The sequence below is a fragment of the Lemur catta genome, chromosome 9 (assembly GCF_020740605.2).
Source record: "Lemur catta isolate mLemCat1 chromosome 9, mLemCat1.pri, whole genome shotgun sequence".
Taxonomy (NCBI): domain Eukaryota; kingdom Metazoa; phylum Chordata; class Mammalia; order Primates; family Lemuridae; genus Lemur; species Lemur catta.
In genome coordinates this window covers 53,386,804-53,405,297 of record NC_059136.1, presented here as the reverse complement: position 1 = coordinate 53,405,297, position 18,494 = coordinate 53,386,804, and the positions used below count along the sequence as shown (strand labels likewise).

The 18,494-nt window shown below is 37.7% G+C and overlaps 1 protein-coding gene across 1 annotated transcript in view; it reads left to right on the top strand.

The window, feature by feature from the left end:
• The window catches only part of ZFPM2 (zinc finger protein, FOG family member 2), a 447,763-nt gene extending 429,495 nt beyond the window's left edge, over positions 1-18,268 (top strand). Inside the window, exons 6-8 of the mRNA XM_045560954.1 lie at positions 8,848-9,054; positions 12,425-12,649; positions 14,751-18,268. Of these exons, the coding sequence (XP_045416910.1) occupies positions 8,848-9,054; positions 12,425-12,649; positions 14,751-17,242 (2,924 nt within the window). The 3' untranslated portion in view covers positions 17,243-18,268. The remainder of the gene's footprint in view (positions 1-8,847; positions 9,055-12,424; positions 12,650-14,750) is intronic.
• The last annotated feature ends 226 nt before the right edge of the window (positions 18,269-18,494 follow it).

Here is an 18,494-nt window from a genome sequence, read left to right as displayed (position 1 = left end):
TAAGCTTAGGTCCTTATCTTGATGAGCCCATGTAGTTGTGCTAGAGGTTTACAGCTTTACGTTGCGTGCATTTCCTTATTTTTATAAAGCAAGCGTCTATCAATCACACAGATAAATTAGAAAGAAACATGTATAGAAATAACACATGGAAAAGATTTTTCAGTGTGCTATGTAATTATTAACCTGATTTTTACCATTGTAAGAAGCCATGAATTGCAGATAGCATGGACGAAGTTAAAAGCTTTTATTCTGGATACATTTTGCTTATACAGAACTCTATAGGTATGGTCGAACAGTATAATTGAAGCTTTGTCAGCTCTGTAACCTAGCAACAGATAATACTGTTAGGTTACTGAATTGCTCCTGGTTGACAAGTAGGGAGTATTTTTGTGTTTATCATGTTTGCTAATGATGGGATCCTTTCCAAAAGGCTTGTCTTAATCTTAATTAGAGTTTATCAGCAGAGGTCTGCATGACATTGTGCAGACACTGATTTCATAAATAATAAGTGCAAGTGAAAAATTTGGCAGGATGGGGAGATATTTAAGGCCACTGCTTCTAGTAAGAGGAGCGTGAATTTCCAAAATATAATCGAGTTTGAACTGTGACTTTATTCTTTATTATCGAAACTTGTAGTACACTTCACTGCAGTTTTGACAGCAATTATGAGAAAAATTTATAAGCTTCCTGTTAGCAACCATATCTGTTTGTACAAGAACCTTGACCATAAACATTACTTAGAACAGCAAGTACACGGTTTCTCAAGAACGTCAAGGTCTTAGTCGTTATTACTTTTTTATGGAACCTTGAACGTATCTGTCCTTTATTTGTGAAGGGAGTAGTATGTGAATATGAAGACTGAGGAGAGGGACTATGTTTGCAGCATAACAGACAGACAAAGAGAGACTCCTAAAATAACCTTTCCATTTGGTGGAAGCGAGGAAGGTATCAGATAGCTGCTTCTGTGCCTGATGTCATTTGATAAAGATTTCATGCCCATGCAGTTGGAATGTGATTTTTTTTTTCCCTCTGGTTTGCACAATATGATCTTTCCATGGTTTTGGGTGGATGCAATATTATTGATCATTCCTAATAATAAATTGCATACCTTCAAAATAATAAAGAATTAAAAGTTGTGAAATATAATTGACAAATTTACTAAATTCCTAACTGGCTTATTCAGTTGAAAGATGATGCTAGGTCAGTACATCCTTGTTTATCCACCTTGCCTCACGATTTCACTCATCATTTCCACATTCTTCAATCTTTAGAGGAAAAGGGAACATTCAAAGCTATTTTCAGTTGTCATTTTATGAGTTTCAGAATGGCCATCCTCTCTACCGAATTCTCAGAACACTTCTATGAAATATTTGATAATCAGAGACTTTTTTGTTCATAGAGCTTCACACTTCTTACACTATACAAACTTTACATAGTTTACCCCTATGGCAATTATTCTTAACTCTAGAAGTAAATTAAGCACTCCGAGGAGCTTCTAAAAAATACAGAAGCCCAAACTTTACTCCCAGAGACTTTGATTCAATTGTTCAGGCATAGAGCCAGGAAATCACTGTTGATTAAATCTCTCCACATGACTCCATTGTGCAGTCAAGATTACCAGTCCCATGGTTAGGTAGAATCTTGATCCCCCTTTTAATGTCCAGCTCAACTTGCAATTTAAATAGGGAATTTGGAAAGTGCTGCTTGTATTTAGTATTAATAAATGAGTTTAATATATGTGAAGTGTTTAGAACAGTGCCAGGCACATAGTAAGTGCTTTCTAAGTGTCAGCTATTTTAATGAGGTATTAGTCATGTTAGAAGATAATTTGGAGTCACATCCACATTACACATATAAATACTATTCTCCAGATTGTAGCTATGCATTTAACAGCTCAATTTCATAACTGTAATCTGCCTATCACTGCTTCATAAAGTGAACCATCGTCTTTCTGCTTGAGAGAGATAACTGTGCTAATGACTCCAACTCTGTAATCAAGGTGAGGGGCAAGGGATTACATAGTGACCACCAGGTGGCGCTGTGACTAGGGACACCTGGTTTTTGTACAAAGTGTCAGATTGCCTGATTCAAATCCCATCTCCCCTGTCTTCTTCTCTCCTTCTAATACCCCTCTAGCTGTGTGACCTTGAACAACTTATTTATACTTCCAGCCTGATGATCCCACAATAAAATTGGAATAAATAAAAACCACCTCACTGCTCTCTTGGGAGAAATCATTAAGATAATGCATGCAAAGCCCTTAGCACAGTGCAGGTGTGCAGCACATAGTAATCACTTGATAAATGTGTGATTATTACTATCATGAGCACATTGGTCATAGAAGTATAAAAAGTTGCTCACAACTGGATGATGATAATTTAGAGAGGATCTAGTCTAAGGCTGTTGTTTGATATAATGCAGGTAAAGCCATTTTCCAAGATCATACAATAACTAGTAATCAAGTCAGGATTAAAACTAAACTTTCATATCCACCAAGAAAGTGCTCTTTCTAGTTCATCTTTGCACTGTGGACAAGCAAATTTTCAGTGATTTTGCTTGCTAGTTATGCTTCATTATTAGCATGTAATTCCTTAAAATAAGACCATTTACTCTTGAATGGCAGGACAAAGAAAGTAGTAAAAGTTTTATCAATTAAACATACAGTAGTCCCTCAGTATCTTCGAGGGATTGGTTCCAGGACCTTTCCCCTCAGGCACCAAACTCTGAGGATGCTCAAGTCCCTGATATAAAATGGTGTGGCATTTGCATATAACCTACACACATGCTCCTGTATACTTTAAATCACCTCTGGATTACTTAGGATGTCTAATACAATGTTAATGTTTATAAATAGTTGCTATACTGTATTTGTTTTTTCCTTGTATTATTGTTTATTGTTGTATTGTTATTGTTATTTATTTTTTTAAATAATTTGCATCCAAGGATGCAGAACTTGAGAATATGGAAGGCCAACTGTATATTACATTGCCATGTGTTCACCCAAAGCTTTTACGTCTACTCATTTTCATATCAGTATACTATTAGTGTGGATTAATATAATAAAAATCACTTGGTTTGAATCTGGAGCATTAAACATACTATTGCATATGAAAACCGCAGAAAACACCTGTTTAGATTCCTTAAATTTCATCTCCATAGAGAGTTGACAGGAACACTCCACTGGCACTGGAAACAAGGGCAGAAACCCAACTCAACAAAGTACCCAGGAACTAAATCATTTAGCAATTTTCAGATCTACATAAGTATCCAAAATTCATTCAAATGAAAAGGGTTTGTGTGGCCACATAACATAAACTCCATCTCAGCAAGACCTTGTTGTTTTTTTTCAAAACCATTTCATAGGGAAGCCACATTATAAAAGTTATATTCTTATCCTTAGCTATGGTTTAAAAAAATCATGCCAATGTTCTAGGTTCATAGAGGATGTTTCTTAATTAAAAAAAAATGTACTCTCATTTGTTCCAATTTTTAAAGTTGTGATAAAATACATATAAAATTTTACTGTCTTAACCATTTATACTGTACTATTCAGTGGCATTTGCATTGTTGTACAGCCATCACCATTACCCGTCTCCAGAGCTCTTTATCTTGCAAAACTAAAACTCCATATCCGCTAAATCGTAACTCCTCATCCCCCCAATCCCAGCCCCTGGCAGCTACCATTTTGCTTTCTGCCTCTGCCTTTGGAATGCTGTTGAGTACCCAATGTCAGTGGAATCATGTAGTATTTGTCTTTTTGTAACTGGCTTATTTTGCTCAGCATAATGTCCCGAAGGTTCACTCATGTTGCAGCATGTGTCAGAATTCCCTTTCTTAAGGCTAAATAATAATCAATTGTATGTATATATCATATTTGCCTTATTTGTTCATCTGTCACTGTACACTTGGGTTGCTTTTATGTTTTAGCTATTGTGAAAAATGTTGCTATGAACCTGGGTGTTCAAATACCTCTTTGAGATCCTGCTTTCAATTCTTTTGAGTATATATCCAGAAGAAGAATTGCTGAATCATAGGTACTTCTAGTTTTAATTTTTTGAGGAGTCACCATACTGTACAATTTTACATTCCCTCCAACAGGGTTACATTCTCTCCAATGCAAGGGTTCCAAATTCACCACATCCTGACCAACACTTGTTATTTTCTGGGGATTTTTATAATGGTATTTTCATTATAAGCCAAATGTAATAAACTGTGGTTTGTTTCCACTAAACATGAGGTCAACTGGTACAAGATACCAAAATAGCTAAATATCAACATGACAGCATTTTTATGTGCTCAGATTTCTTTTTAATTGAGATGAAAACTACTATCTTCCACATAATTGTGAATTACAATTGACCGTATTTACCCTAGCTCTAAAAACAGTAAAGTAGGAAACTGGTTCTCCTGCCTCCTCAGATTAACATAGATTGGTAGAAACTATTTCTGTTTCTAACTGGTAAAGATATAGTATGTGATCCACAAACAGATACAGCCTCAGTCTTCTTTTCTAAAATGAGTTAACTGCCTCCAATGAAGCATAGATACATTTGCTTATTGAATTTATACGTTTGTCTTTTCTTTCTGGTGAGATTTCTATCCTCTCAGATTTAGCAGAACAGTAAAAAATGAGAATAACAGACCCAGCTGGACCAAACTAAAATAATAATGGTTAACAATTATGTAATACTTCTTATATGTCAGGTGTTGTTCTTCAGCTTTAACATATCTAAGCTCATATAATCTTCATAATAACACTATGAGTTCAGTACTAGTTACCATCATCGTCATTTTCAAGAATGAGGAAATTGATAGGTAGAATGCTTAGGTGACAAGCTCCAAGATCCGCTCCCGGGAAGTCTGGTTCCATTGCCCAAACATCTTCCAGATGGGGTTATATCCCCCACTAGCAATCACACTCTGAAAATTTTATTTCAATCAGTAACTGAAGTTACCTTACCATCCTTCAGCTACCTCTCCCTATAAATGACTCCCTCAAGTTGTATATTCTAAATTCATCATCTAAAAACCTCAGCAAGTTTCAAAAAGCCAACCCTTCCTTGTTGTAGTTGCCATTCTCTTGAATTCTCCCTAATCTTTTCACATGTATGCTCTCTGGACATTTTAATGGTGCATTCTCCTCTGCTATCATCTTAAATGTCGAGATGCCCCACGTTTCGCTCTTTGGTCCTTCTCTTTTTACTCTATAGTCTCCATGGGTTACCACATCAATGCAAAGAGCATCTACAGTCATTTAGAATGTGCTGACGACTTCCAAAATATTTTTTTCCTTCAGCCTGTATGTCTTCTCCAAATTCCAACTTCCTCCTAGATACATTCACCCAGAAGTTTCTCAGGTACCTCAGACTTTACATTCTCAAAATAGAATACGTTATGTCCATGCATGCACACACATACACACACACACAACACATACACATGCACACTTGGACTTTGGAGTTAGACAGGCAAAAGTATAAGACATAATTCTGCCACTGACCCAGTGTGCAACTTTGGGAAAGCTAGTTAACCTCTCTAAGCTTCAGTTGTCTCAACTCTAAAGTGAGAGAAATATTACCTACCTCAAAGAATAGTTGACAGGATTACAATAAACTTCGTAAACCACCTAGCCTATCAGTCCCAAAGAAAGTGCTCCTAATTAATACCAATAGTTTGTTTTCTGTATAACATCAACTGTTAATACACCAACTTCACTGCCTAGTTAATGGCATCACCACCATCTGGTTTTGCAAGCCAGAAACCTTGGTGTCGTTTTCAGCATCTTCCTTCTCTTACTCATCTCTTGAAATCACCCGAGCCCTCTTTCCGCCGTGTCTCCTGACTCTGGCTCTTTTCCTTCTCACTAGGTACACTTCTCCACAACTGAATTAGTGTCATAGCCTCCAGATGACTGCTGTGTAACATTTCCTACCACTCAGTTTCCTCTCATATTCTGGAAATAGAGAGAGACAAAAAAAGCCCATGTCAAGAATTTGTTCATTTTTTCACTCAACTAAATACATACCATCTCCACACCATGAGCCACAAACAACTGTTTTTATCTTACATGCAAAGCTGTTTTGCCCTGCTCCAAGCTTTTTGAGGGGGGGAAGCCCTGATTTGTAGTGTTTGCCAATTCTTGGGGCAAATGCTACAATTCTCACCATGACGTATTTCATACTATGCAGGCGATATCAACCAGCACACCAGTTCCTGCACATGTAACATTCGCCCTCCTGGTGTGGAACAGGCTGGCTCACCACTGCCCTAACCCACTCCCTGCTCCATCACAAGGTCCAGTCTGGCCCTTCCACAATTCTGAGCTGGTACATGTGCTCATTTCTCACCCAGTCATGATGGACCTGCCGGTCCCTCCTACTCATACTTTTGATATTTTGCCTCTATTTATTCTTCATGAACCAATAAAAGAGTCAACTTGGAGAGTTGGCCTAGCTCCCCCAAGAAGTGTCAGTTACTCCTCTTACATTTTCTTTAATATAAGATGACGACCCTATTGCGGTATATAATGTATTTGCTAACATGTGTGGATTCTAATTGCATATCTGTGTGTGAAGTGCCCAGTGAGGCACACAGCAGAGAGGTCAATGAATAGCTGATGAATGAATGATTTGGAGGATTAAATCCTAAGACAACTGACTTCCTTATCAAGTCTAACAGTCCGTTTTCAGTCTAATTCAGCCATTTAAAATGATATGCTCAGGCTAACCCATCAAATGAGATAAAGATGATAAAATATGAAACATTACTGGGCACATCTGAAAGCAGAAATACATATTACAATTGCCAGGTCATTTAATAATGTAAACAAATTATTTTTTATTTACTTTTCTTTGAACTTAATATTTTTGCATTTTATTTTAATATTTATTGGACCTTTTAGGTTCAAAATCTGAGCATAAGTGTTCTGGGTCTTCCTGCGACATAGCTCACTCGGGTGATAAAGATTAGCTGTGAGTGGGTACCTTCTCTAAAATCTTTATTTCTCCAGAATATCTAAGTCCAAACCTTTCCTTACTTTTGTGAAAGGGATCCATAGCTGGATTTACCAATAATGTAAAGTTTATCACTGAAATCCATTGACTCCAAAAGACCACCTCAGCAAGCAAAACTGAATTGTGGTTCCTACCTCCTTATTACACAGATTAACATAATAAAATGTATTCCAAAGGAAAGATAAGGTGCGAATGATTACCTTGTGTCCAGCTGTAAGTAGGTTAAATCTGTATGCACATAGAGAATGTTTAGCAACTAAACACAAAAGTCTTCTAGGGCAGAAGGGCAGAAATACCACTACTCACACTTTGAACTCTCATCTGATTGCACAATGATGCAGTTTAGCTTCTATTACTGGGAAATAAATAAATAAAACCCAAATTAATCTATTTTTTAATCTGTGGTAAACATGCATGCTTTCAGATACATTAGTGTCAAAGTGGGAGAAAAAATTGTTTTCTAGAATTTTAATATATTTGTGTATTACTTTGAAACTTAATTTGAGGTCTGTAATCTTAGCTTTATTTTTTAACAAACATATACTCTCACAGATGGTGTTTGGTTTGCTTACCTTTAAAGCTTAATCAGCTGGTTTAATTAATTGCCCAGGGTTTCTCTAAAACAATGTCCTGATTCTTTTGTGCAGCTCTGCCCTATCATATGTTGGTGTTATCGTTTCCACCAGATTTTTACTGCAAGTTGTTTAAAAACCATGATCTCCGAGGGTGGAAAAAATGAAGTGCAGTTGAAAAGACAGTTATGTTGAAAGATAAACGGAGCAATATTACTTATCAAAATGGGTACAATTTTCGCTTGCTTAATGAGTTCAAAATACAGCCTTCTAATACATACATAATGAAAAAAAAAGCTTTATAACATATCAAGTATGCTACATTATTTCTACATAACTGTTTAGGATACATATCTAGGCCTGAGAGTGTAGATAACAAAATATAAGTGCTTTGCCTGTCTAAACATGTTAAATAAATGAGCATTCGCTATCACATTCCAATACATTAGAAGATGTACTTGCATAGTTAATTTTTCTTTTTAATGCACCACATGTGATCATTTGAAGTTCAGAGCCAGAGTATATCTTCGTGTTTGAAGAAACAGTTCTTTTCATTTAAACAAATCTTTATTTAAATAAGCCTTTTTGAAAAGGATCTTTGTCATATCTTCATTTGAGGAAGTTCAATCAGGGTAAATGGACATAAAGAAGCTACATTTGTAAGGAATATCATATAAGTAATTCAGCATCGCCCCCGCCCCCCCCCCCAAAATGGCAGCAGACATAAGGAGAATGAACTACCTGGGATTTCATTTTAACTTTCTAGATTTTAGGAGCTTTTGTTCATGTGTGGCATATTGATATAATAGAAGTTTTTTGGAGGGGTGGGGGATGGAAATCACTTCTTATTTCTATAAGATACAGAAAGAGTAACTTCTCACATGAAATAAAATCTGCCATTGGGTTCCTACCAACAGTAATATACCAATGGTTTTAATGGTTTTTAGGCACTGTACCAATGAAATAGCATGCTTCATGATTCCAGCAAGCCCTGGGAGGCAAACATTGACAAAACTCTCTACAGGTTATGTCCATACTGTATTTGGTTCTTAGTCTTCTGCTGGTCACTAAAGAGTTCATTTAATGCAAGGAATACAAGTTTCCACCTAGGAGGGAAGAGGATCACAGCTGTTGTCTTGATGAAACACTCTGTCGCAGTAGAAACTGATGTGAAAACACAAGGTGGGCATGGACCTAGTGTACAATAGGCTTGAGCATCCTATGTCAATTCTATCTTTCTCTTCCTTTTTTTTTCTTAATAGGGGGTCAGCTTTGGTGCACAACTACGAAGGCCATCTCTGAGGGTGAAGAGCTAATTGCCTTTGTGGTGGATTTTGACTCAAGGCTACAAGCTGCCAGCCAGATGACTCTCACAGAAGGGATGTACCCTGCCCGCCTGCTGGACTCAATTCAGCTCCTTCCTCAGCAAGCTGCCATGGCTTCTATTTTGCCTACAGCTATTGTCAATAGTAAGTGCTGAGTGCTATAGCCCAGCTTGGTAAAGGTGATGGAAATTTATGGGAGAAAAAAAAAATGTCTACTGACAAGCAACCAGGAATAGATTTTTTTCTCTAGTATGGTTTCATTTTATCTTCTCTCTATCTTTACGAGTGTGTGTGTATGTGTGTGTGTGTGTGATCGTTGCTCTTGGGGGTTTAGAAAGAATACTTAACTTCAAAAATTTAAAATCAGATTCCTGAATGTCACACATACACAAAACTGACATCGTAAACGAGTTGAATGATATTAAGTCTACTTAGCTATGAGAAGGCCAGCAGCTTTCATTGATGCTTCTACAGAAGAATAATTTTGGCATTCTCTAAGGGTTATAGAATTAAAAACTTGAAGAAAAAAAAAGAAAAAGAACACAAAATCAAAGTTTGATTAGATAGACTAATGAAAAAGAAGTATAACCTAGATAAATCAAGGCATTAGCTAATACAAAAAGAAAAAAGGAAAAGAAAGAAAAATACATAGAAGGTTGAAATACTTTATAGGAGAATTTAAAAATATGCCCTGGCAAATTTACCTTTGTGATTTTTTTTTTGTGTGTGAAAAAAACTATATGGAGCTTAGTTTCTATTCCTTACATCAGAAAGTGACACTTTATATGACAGGAAATCAGTGGTTTAGGGGACCCAAGATCTGTATTCTACAGAGATCTGCTGTTATCTAGTTCTGTTAAAAAAAAAAATGTGAGTAGCAGACACATCTTAAGAGGAGAATAGATTCTGAAGTTAGTAGGTAAGTGAAAAATTGCATTTGTCAAAAATACACTTGAAAATCTCTAAGACACTGAATGAATGATGCAGAAGAGAAATCTAGAGACACAATGATGTCTTGGTATTAAAAAAATATCCAACAGTGTTTTCTTGCTGTAATATCATCCTTTAGAGTAAAGAAATGATCAAGTGATTTGGAAATTACTGTACATCCAATAGATAGATCTAGTACTTCCAACCTAAGCTAATGTTATTGGATTTTCTTAATGTAAATGTAGTTATTTTCTTTACTGGATCTTTGATTCTGATGATGAGGAACTTGAAATAACATGAGCCTAACTTGAACTTGAGGTAAAAGGATTTTATTACCAGAGACTCCAGGAGTACCTGATGTTGCTGTGAAACTCTAATGTATGAATGTTAATTCTAATTCTATTTGAGAGTGTATGCTGTTTGCTTTCTGTAGCAAGACAGCTATTAATTTCAAATAATTCAGCATAGATGCATAGAGCTTTTATTTTCATTCTGAAATTAATCAGTTAAACTTGTCCTACTTAAATGGACATTTTGCTAAATTGTGTAGCCTTGTGAATAATGCAAATGTGATTAACTTGGGAGGGAGGGGTAACATAATAAATAGTAGTAGTATATAATTTTGAAATTAAATTTCATTTTGAAACTCTATATTGTTCTTGCTATCCTTACTTATATTCACTAGAATTTGGTCCTTAGTTTTCTCCTCATCTCTTTTTATTCCATCTCCCTGAGCTATCTCCTTCCCACCATGGGTTCTACCACCAGCTACAAAATAATGCTTCACAAATTACAAATCCAGCTATTTCTGCAGTTTTAGACCTTTGTTGCTACTTATCCCATGTTCATCTGTATTTCTTGCAGAAATATTAGATTCCACATATCTAATGTGACCATATTTTCCTGGCTTAGTCCCACTTTACAGTGTTATCTGTCATCTCTCTGGGTGGTCCCCGCTTCTCTTACAAAAGTGCTGGGTTGGCACAATACAAAGTCAGACTTGATCACACCATATGTGCCCCAGCCAGAAGCGGTCACCTCTCCATCCTCTCTTCCCTGTATAGATAAATGTAACCATTCCTGATACAGATATGCTAACAAGAAGCCTAGGACCAAAGCAGAACTTTTTCCATCTGCTCTAGCGTCTGACTGCAAAGTATTGGTCATCACTTCTAGTCAATTCTACTTCCTCAATGTAACTTTTCTTCCTCTCTGCCACCCTTGCCATCGAGGCATCATGGAAGAGTGGTTCAGACTAGATTCCAGGCCCATTTCAACCACCTATGTGATCACGGGCAAGTTACTCAACCCATCCAATGGATGCAAGTTGAGTTCACCCATTTATAGGTGAACTCGACTTTGTTCACCTATAAATGGAGGAGGGAAAAATAAAACATACATGAAGAAATTTTCCATGAGTGAACACATGAACATTACATATTGTAGCGTGACTTAATAAATATGATGTGACTATTCACTACAATTCAAATCTTGTGTTTCATTTAAGAGTACTGAGATTGCCTCCTACCATTCAAAAGTCTTCCTTCCAAATTCACTGCTTTGAAAACTAGACTCCACTGCTATGATTCCAGAATATCCAGTTGTGTCAGTCGTTGCTTAAAATGATCCTTTGATTCTCCATAATCATTAAGACAACTTCTTAAGAGAATCTGCAAGTTCTGTCATGGTCTACCCCTGCCTTCTACAGCCTCTTCTCTTCCCACACCCTCCCATCATGCCTCTTGCCTCAGCAGGACAGAGCAGCCTCCCAGCCTTGTCCCTCACTCAGGCTCCCATGGCTTTCCCTGGGCTGTTCCTTTGGCCAGGATGACCCAACTCCCTTCTCCACCTGCCTAGCTTTATTTCATCCTTCATACCTCAATTCAGGCGTATCATCATCTTCCCTCCCATCCTTCTCCAATCTCCTCCTCTCTCTACTCCTCCCACCAGCCCAGCCCAGCGAGTGTCTCTTTTCCACGCCCCAGAGCACCCGTCAGACAACTCCATCAGAATAGTCATCAGGCTGTAATGTAAATTAGGTAACCACTTGTTCATCAACCCCAGAAGATTATAAGCGTCTTAAGGCCAGCTGTTTTGTCTTTCATTTTGCTTTGTACTCAACCCAACCCAACATAGAGTCTGGTACATGGGAGGTACTCTGTAACTAGTTTATTACATAAACGAATGATGTCAGGGGTTGGTATCAGGCCTAACATTAGTTTAGCCATTACATTCTTACCTTTTAATCAAACAAATAAGTTAATTACATCATTATTTATAAATGTGTATTTTTTTCTAAACCATAAACACAATTTGAAATCAGTACCTTGTGCTTTTAATGTTGGAGTCTCCTACAGTACCACTTCTAAAGAGTCTGTGGGAAGTTAAATTGCAGAGTGTAACATTTCTTTAAAAGCCTATCCCTGTACTGTAGAACAACACCCAACACCGTACTCTTCACTGTCAGATTGCCTAATTCATTACCTGAGAGCAGACTCTGAGAAAAATTAAACTAAATGCTGCTTTTCCCATGGTTGGTTCAAAATGGTCAGCAGCTAATGTGTCTCTGTGTTTTTGCCTGCAGAGGATATATTCCCTTGCAAGTCCTGTGGCATCTGGTATCGGAGTGAGCGAAATCTGCAAGCCCATTTGATGTACTATTGCAGTGGGAGGCAAAGAGAAGCTGCTCCGGTGTCAGAAGAAAATGAAGATAGCGTCCATCAGATTTCCAGCCTGTGCCCCTTCCCGCAATGCACCAAGAGCTTTTCAAATGCCCGAGCTCTGGAAATGCACCTGAATTCACACAGTGGTAAATGCCTCTTTTGTTCCTTCTGTTGCCCCAGGAGACTCCATCCTTTCTCTACATACGTATGTACACACAATACATATATATCTATCTATAAAATCAAAATCTGATTTGCTGGACCAACCCGTGTGATCTTAATGCCACTTATACTTAGCATATCTTACTCAAAGGGCTTGGGTCTGAATTCTTTTCTAACAACTACAGTGCTCCAACTGCAGGCCAAATTGTTCTACTTGTTTTCAACTGAGGTGAAACAGCATAGTTAAAAAAAAAAAAAAAAAACCTCTCAGTACCCTTTGTATATTGTCGTTAATATTTATTGTTTTAATATCAAGTGATCTATGGAAACTGACCATAGTGTTTCCCATATGGTAGGGAAGAAATAGTAGGTACATAAAAATAAGTATTTGCTGAATTAAAATAAAGCTGTTACTTTGACAGGTGCAATTAAAATCACACTTCAGGGATATTTACTTTTAAATATGGATCCATAAAATGTTCTTGACTTCCAAAGTGTGTATCATAACAGCTTAGTTGATTTTATGAAATAAAACTACTTTTAGTATCATGTTTTAAAATTCCTTAAGAAAAATTAGACTGAAAAACAAATAAGCTTTTTATTAGTCAGCCCTCTTTTAATATCAAAGTGGCAACTATTCCCATTTATTTTGGAATTGTATGCCAACTGTTTTTAGTTTCATCGCATAACATTCTAATGAAAAAATGAAATTAATCAAATGTGCAGAATTATATTAACTTTAAGTATTGTGAGGTACATTCTTGGATGGAGCAAACCAGGGTTTGAGAATCACAGTTCTTCAGCACCTATAATACAAACTTGTAGGATACCTTCGGGTGACTTCCTTTGCTGTTTTTGCCTGGGTTAAATAATTTAAAAGCCAAAATAGATGCTGAGTTTCAAAATACTAGTTCCAACCTCCAACACTCTTAGTACAGTGCAAGCTTTTTTCTTTGAACCTATAAAAGTAGGCAACTTCCTTTCTACTCATCCTCTTCCCTTGCCCTACAAAGGGGCTGCCTTCATGCAGGTGATGAAGCAGGGACACAGAAACAGGTTGGTTGTCTCAGATGGTGAGTGAAGTCATGCACAAAACAAAAAGAATAGAGATGCAAGGGTCTTTTCAGCTAAATGGGAAAATGAGGATTGGATTAGTTAAGGAAAAAAGGAGATAGGGATAGGAAGTCCCCTTTTATCATAATAGGAATGGGTAGCTCTGCCATGTTTTCAGCTTATTAATAGAAAGGACAGTTCTCATTTTAGTCTAGAGCACAGAGGGGGTAAGCCAAGCCTGATTAACAATATGCCAACAAATAGGACCTAGAGTTAACCTTAGTAAAGCTTATCTACCACAGTCAATGGTGATATTCAAAATATTTAATAACTGACTATTAATAAAAATAAGCAGTGGTCAATGGGCATTGATGCTCATCCAAATTGATTATATTAGTGTACTGGTGTCTACCAGCTGAATATCAGCCCTGGATAGAGATAAACCATGTTCAGCAAAACTAATGAATAAAATTCTAGATTGACACGAAAGATAAATTAGGAGGTTATTAATTACTTTACAGCATGGTTCCTTTTTGGAATCTTTTGACTAAAGTCTACATGTAGTATGCTGAGATTTATCTGATTTGCACTGGCTTTCAATAGCAATCCTCATGAATGTTTACTTCTTCCTGACATAGAGCATAGTATGGTAGTAAGAAGGTTATTGGATTAGAAATTATAAACTCTGAGGTATAGGTGTGGCTCCACCACTTAATAGCTTTATTACCATAATCAATTCCTTTAGTCTCCTTAAGAGTGTCTCCTGACCTGTAAAATGGAGACAATGACACTTATTCCATTTTGATGCCATAATACTCATGAAAGTGCTTTGGAAACTATAAAATGCTATTACTATTATCACACAAGGCAAAACATGTCACAAGAAAATAAAGCTAATATCACAAATGAGATTCTGAAAGATTTCAATTTATTCCTGTTGCGTTGCAGACGTTAGGTCATTAGTAAAGGTCCCTATCATTAGAAAACCAATGCATATGGTTCTCAATGTTCTTATTTCGTATGTCTCTCCAGGAGTGAAAATGGAAGAATTCCTCCCCCCTGGTGCTAGTCTAAAATGCACCGTCTGTAGCTACACTGCTGATTCTGTGATCAACTTTCACCAACACCTGTTCTCCCATCTCACTCAAGCTGCCTTCCGATGCAATCACTGCCATTTTGGCTTCCAGACTCAGAGGGAGTTATTGCAGCACCAGGAGCTCCATGTCCCTAGCAGCAAACTCCCCAGAGAAAGTGACATGGAACACTCTCCAGGTGGAACCGAAGATGGCTTACAGCCAGCCACAGACTTGTTGACCAGAAGTGAACTTCCCCAGAGCCAAAAGGCCATGCAGACTAAAGATGCGAGTTCTGATACAGAGCTGGACAAATGTGAGAAAAAGACTCAGCTCTTTCTGACTAATCAGAGACCAGAGATACAGCCTACAACAAATAAACAAAGCTTTTCTTACACAAAAATAAAGTCTGAGCCCTCTAGCCCCAGACTCGCCTCATCTCCAGTTCAGCCTAATATTGGGCCTTCTTTCCCTGTGGGCCCTTTCCTATCTCAGTTCGCTTTCCCCCAAGATATCACAATGGTCCCTCAAGCTTCAGAGATCTTAGCCAAGATGTCTGAACTGGTACATCGGCGACTGAGGCACGGAAGTAGTAGCTACCCTCCTGTAATCTACAGCCCTTTGATGCCCAAGGGGGCTACTTGTTTTGAGTGTAACATAACATTCAATAATTTGGATAATTACCTAGTGCACAAAAAACATTATTGCAGCAGCCGATGGCAGCAGATGGCCAAGTCCCCAGAGTTCTCTGGTGTGTCAGAAAAGATATCTGAAGCCGTGAGTCCCAACACTGGCCAAACCTCCATAAACCTTCTCAACCCAGCTGCTCATTCTGCTGATCCTGAGAATCCACTTCTTCAAACGTCTTGCATCAATTCTTCCACTGTTTTAGATTTAATTGGGCCAAACGGGAAGGGCCACGACAAGGACTTTTCCGCTCAAACTAAGAAGCTTTCCACCTCCAATAGCAATGATGATAAAATTAATGGAAAACCTGTTGATGTGAAAAATACCAGTGTCCCCCTAGTGGATGGGGAAAGTGACCCAAATAAGACTACCTGTGAAGCTTGCAACATTACCTTCAGCCGGCACGAAACATACATGGTCCACAAACAGTATTACTGTGCTACACGCCACGACCCTCCACTAAAGAGGTCTGCTTCCAGCAAAGTGCCTGCCATGCAGAGAACCATGCGTACACGCAAGCGAAGAAAGATGTATGAGATGTGCCTACCTGAACAGGAACAAAGGCCTCCGCTGGTTCAACAGCGATTTCTTGACGTAGGCAACCTCAGCAATCCTTGTACCTCCACTCAAGAACCCACAGAAGGGCTAGGAGAGTGCTACCACCCAAGATGTGATATCTTTCCAGGAATCGTCTCAAAGCACTTGGAGACTTCTCTGACCATCAACAAATGTGTTCCAGTTTCCAAATGTGACACTACTCATTCCAGTGTTTCCTGCCTAGAGATGGACGTGCCCATAGATCTCAGCAAAAAGTGTTTATCCCAGTCTGAGCGGACAACCACATCTCCCAAAAGGCTGCTGGACTATCACGAGTGCACTGTGTGCAAGATCAGTTTCAACAAGGTAGAAAACTATCTGGCCCACAAGCAGAATTTCTGCCCGGTCACCGCACACCAGCGTAATGACCTCGGTCAACTCGACAGCAAAGTGTTTCCGAATCCAGAAAGCGAAAGAAACAGCCCTGATGTCAGCTATGAAAGAAGCATAATAAAATGTGAGAAAAATGGGAATCTAAAGCAAACTTCCCCCAATGGAAACTTATTTTCATCCCACTTAGCAACTCTGCAAGGCCTGAAAGTCTTTAGTGAAGCCGCTCAGCTCATTGCTACAAAAGAAGAAAACAAACATTTGTTTCTTCCACAATGCCTTTACCCTGGAGCAATAAAGAAAGCAAAAGGAGCCGACCAGCTTTCTCCATATTATGGAATAAAGCCAAGTGATTACATTTCCGGTTCTCTTGTCATCCACAACACTGACATAGAGCAAAGCACAAATGCGGAAAATGAATCTCCTAAAGGCCAGGCTTCCTCAAATGGGTGTGCTGTGCTGAAGAAAGATTCTCTGCCGTTGTTGCCCAAAAATAGAGGCATGGTAATCGTGAATGGTGGACTGAAACAAGAGGAGAGACCCGCCGCCAACCCCCAGCAAGAGAACATTTCGCAGAATCCTCAGCACGAAGACGGCCACAAATCTCCCTCGTGGATCTCTGAGACCCCGCTAGCTGCAAATGAGAACGTCTCACCCGGGATTCCCTCCGCAGAGGAACAGTTGTCTAGTATAGCGAAAGGGGTGAATGGTTCCACCCAGGCTCCAACCAGTGGGAAATACTGCCGGCTGTGTGATATCCAGTTCAACAACCTTTCAAACTTTATAACTCACAAGAAGTTTTATTGCTCGTCACATGCGGCAGAACATGTCAAATGAACTAACTCAATAAATAAACATCCGTCACCTTTGGTACCAGTGTTTAGTATGTTGTTCTAACCAGTCCAGAAAAAAAAAAAAGCTGTTTGAATTACATCTGGGCAATCAGGAGATAATTCATTATGGCTGAGTTGAAGACTTAAGGTGAAATTTCATTACAGTCCATTAGTAAAGTGTATTATTGGTGCCATTTTCAAAAAAAAAAAAAAGATAATTAATTTATTTTACCAGCAGTATTCATAGCTGTGGTTATGTTATTTTTTATTTAAAAACTTTATATTAAAGTCATTTGTAATGTTATTGTATAGTTATTGTGTAGCACATATGGTTTGCACTGTATAGTAGCTTTTAAAGAAAATAGTCACAAACAATACAGAAAAGCATTTTAGAAATAGCTTCAAAAGCACTTGTGTATCTTGATTTTTTTCTTATATGCTGTTGCAGATTTATGTATATGCTAAAATATAACTTGCAAAGATGTTCTAAATACACATAACTATGAGTTCGCCTTAAGATTTCAATTCTTGGATAATCAGGCTCCAGTTGCACTTTATATTTTAGCAGATACAGTCCCTTAGTCACTAGGCTTTGCATTTGTATGTAGCCGTATGTTTCTGTCCATTTTCTTAATCTTAAACATGTATGTCAAATGAAGATGGCAAATTTTTCTTGTATAGTACTTGTATTTTCTTTCGCTGATGCAGCTCTGTCTCAATTTTTAAACCTTTGCTGTTAAATGCAATACTTTATAAAGAATGAACAAAATTACTGGAAGCAGTATTGTAAGTAATGAGGTAGTATTAATCAGTTTTATCTTTTGAAAGGCACAGTCTAAATCTAAACCCTAAACTCAATGCTGCAAGTATGAATTTAATTCATATATAAGATCTATTTAAATATAAGAGTAGCAATACTGCACCTGGTGATCACAAAGATAATGTTCTACTTCTGATAGAAATAATTTCTCAACAAATGTTGTTACTATGCATGTATATGGATGGAATAAAATTCCAGATTGTTGGAGAAGTTTGGCATCCTTTTTTTTCTTTAAAATACAAGAGAAACACTAAATCTATTCTTTGTGATGAGAATAGGTTAAAAACAACACTGAATAGCTGTAGTACCACAATGACAAACCCATAAAGTGATAAATTGTCCTTTACATATGCCTAATTAATATAACTTGCTATATTAAAATGAACTAGAAACTCTAGGCCATGAAACTAGAAAAGTTCTTCATTATAACTATATT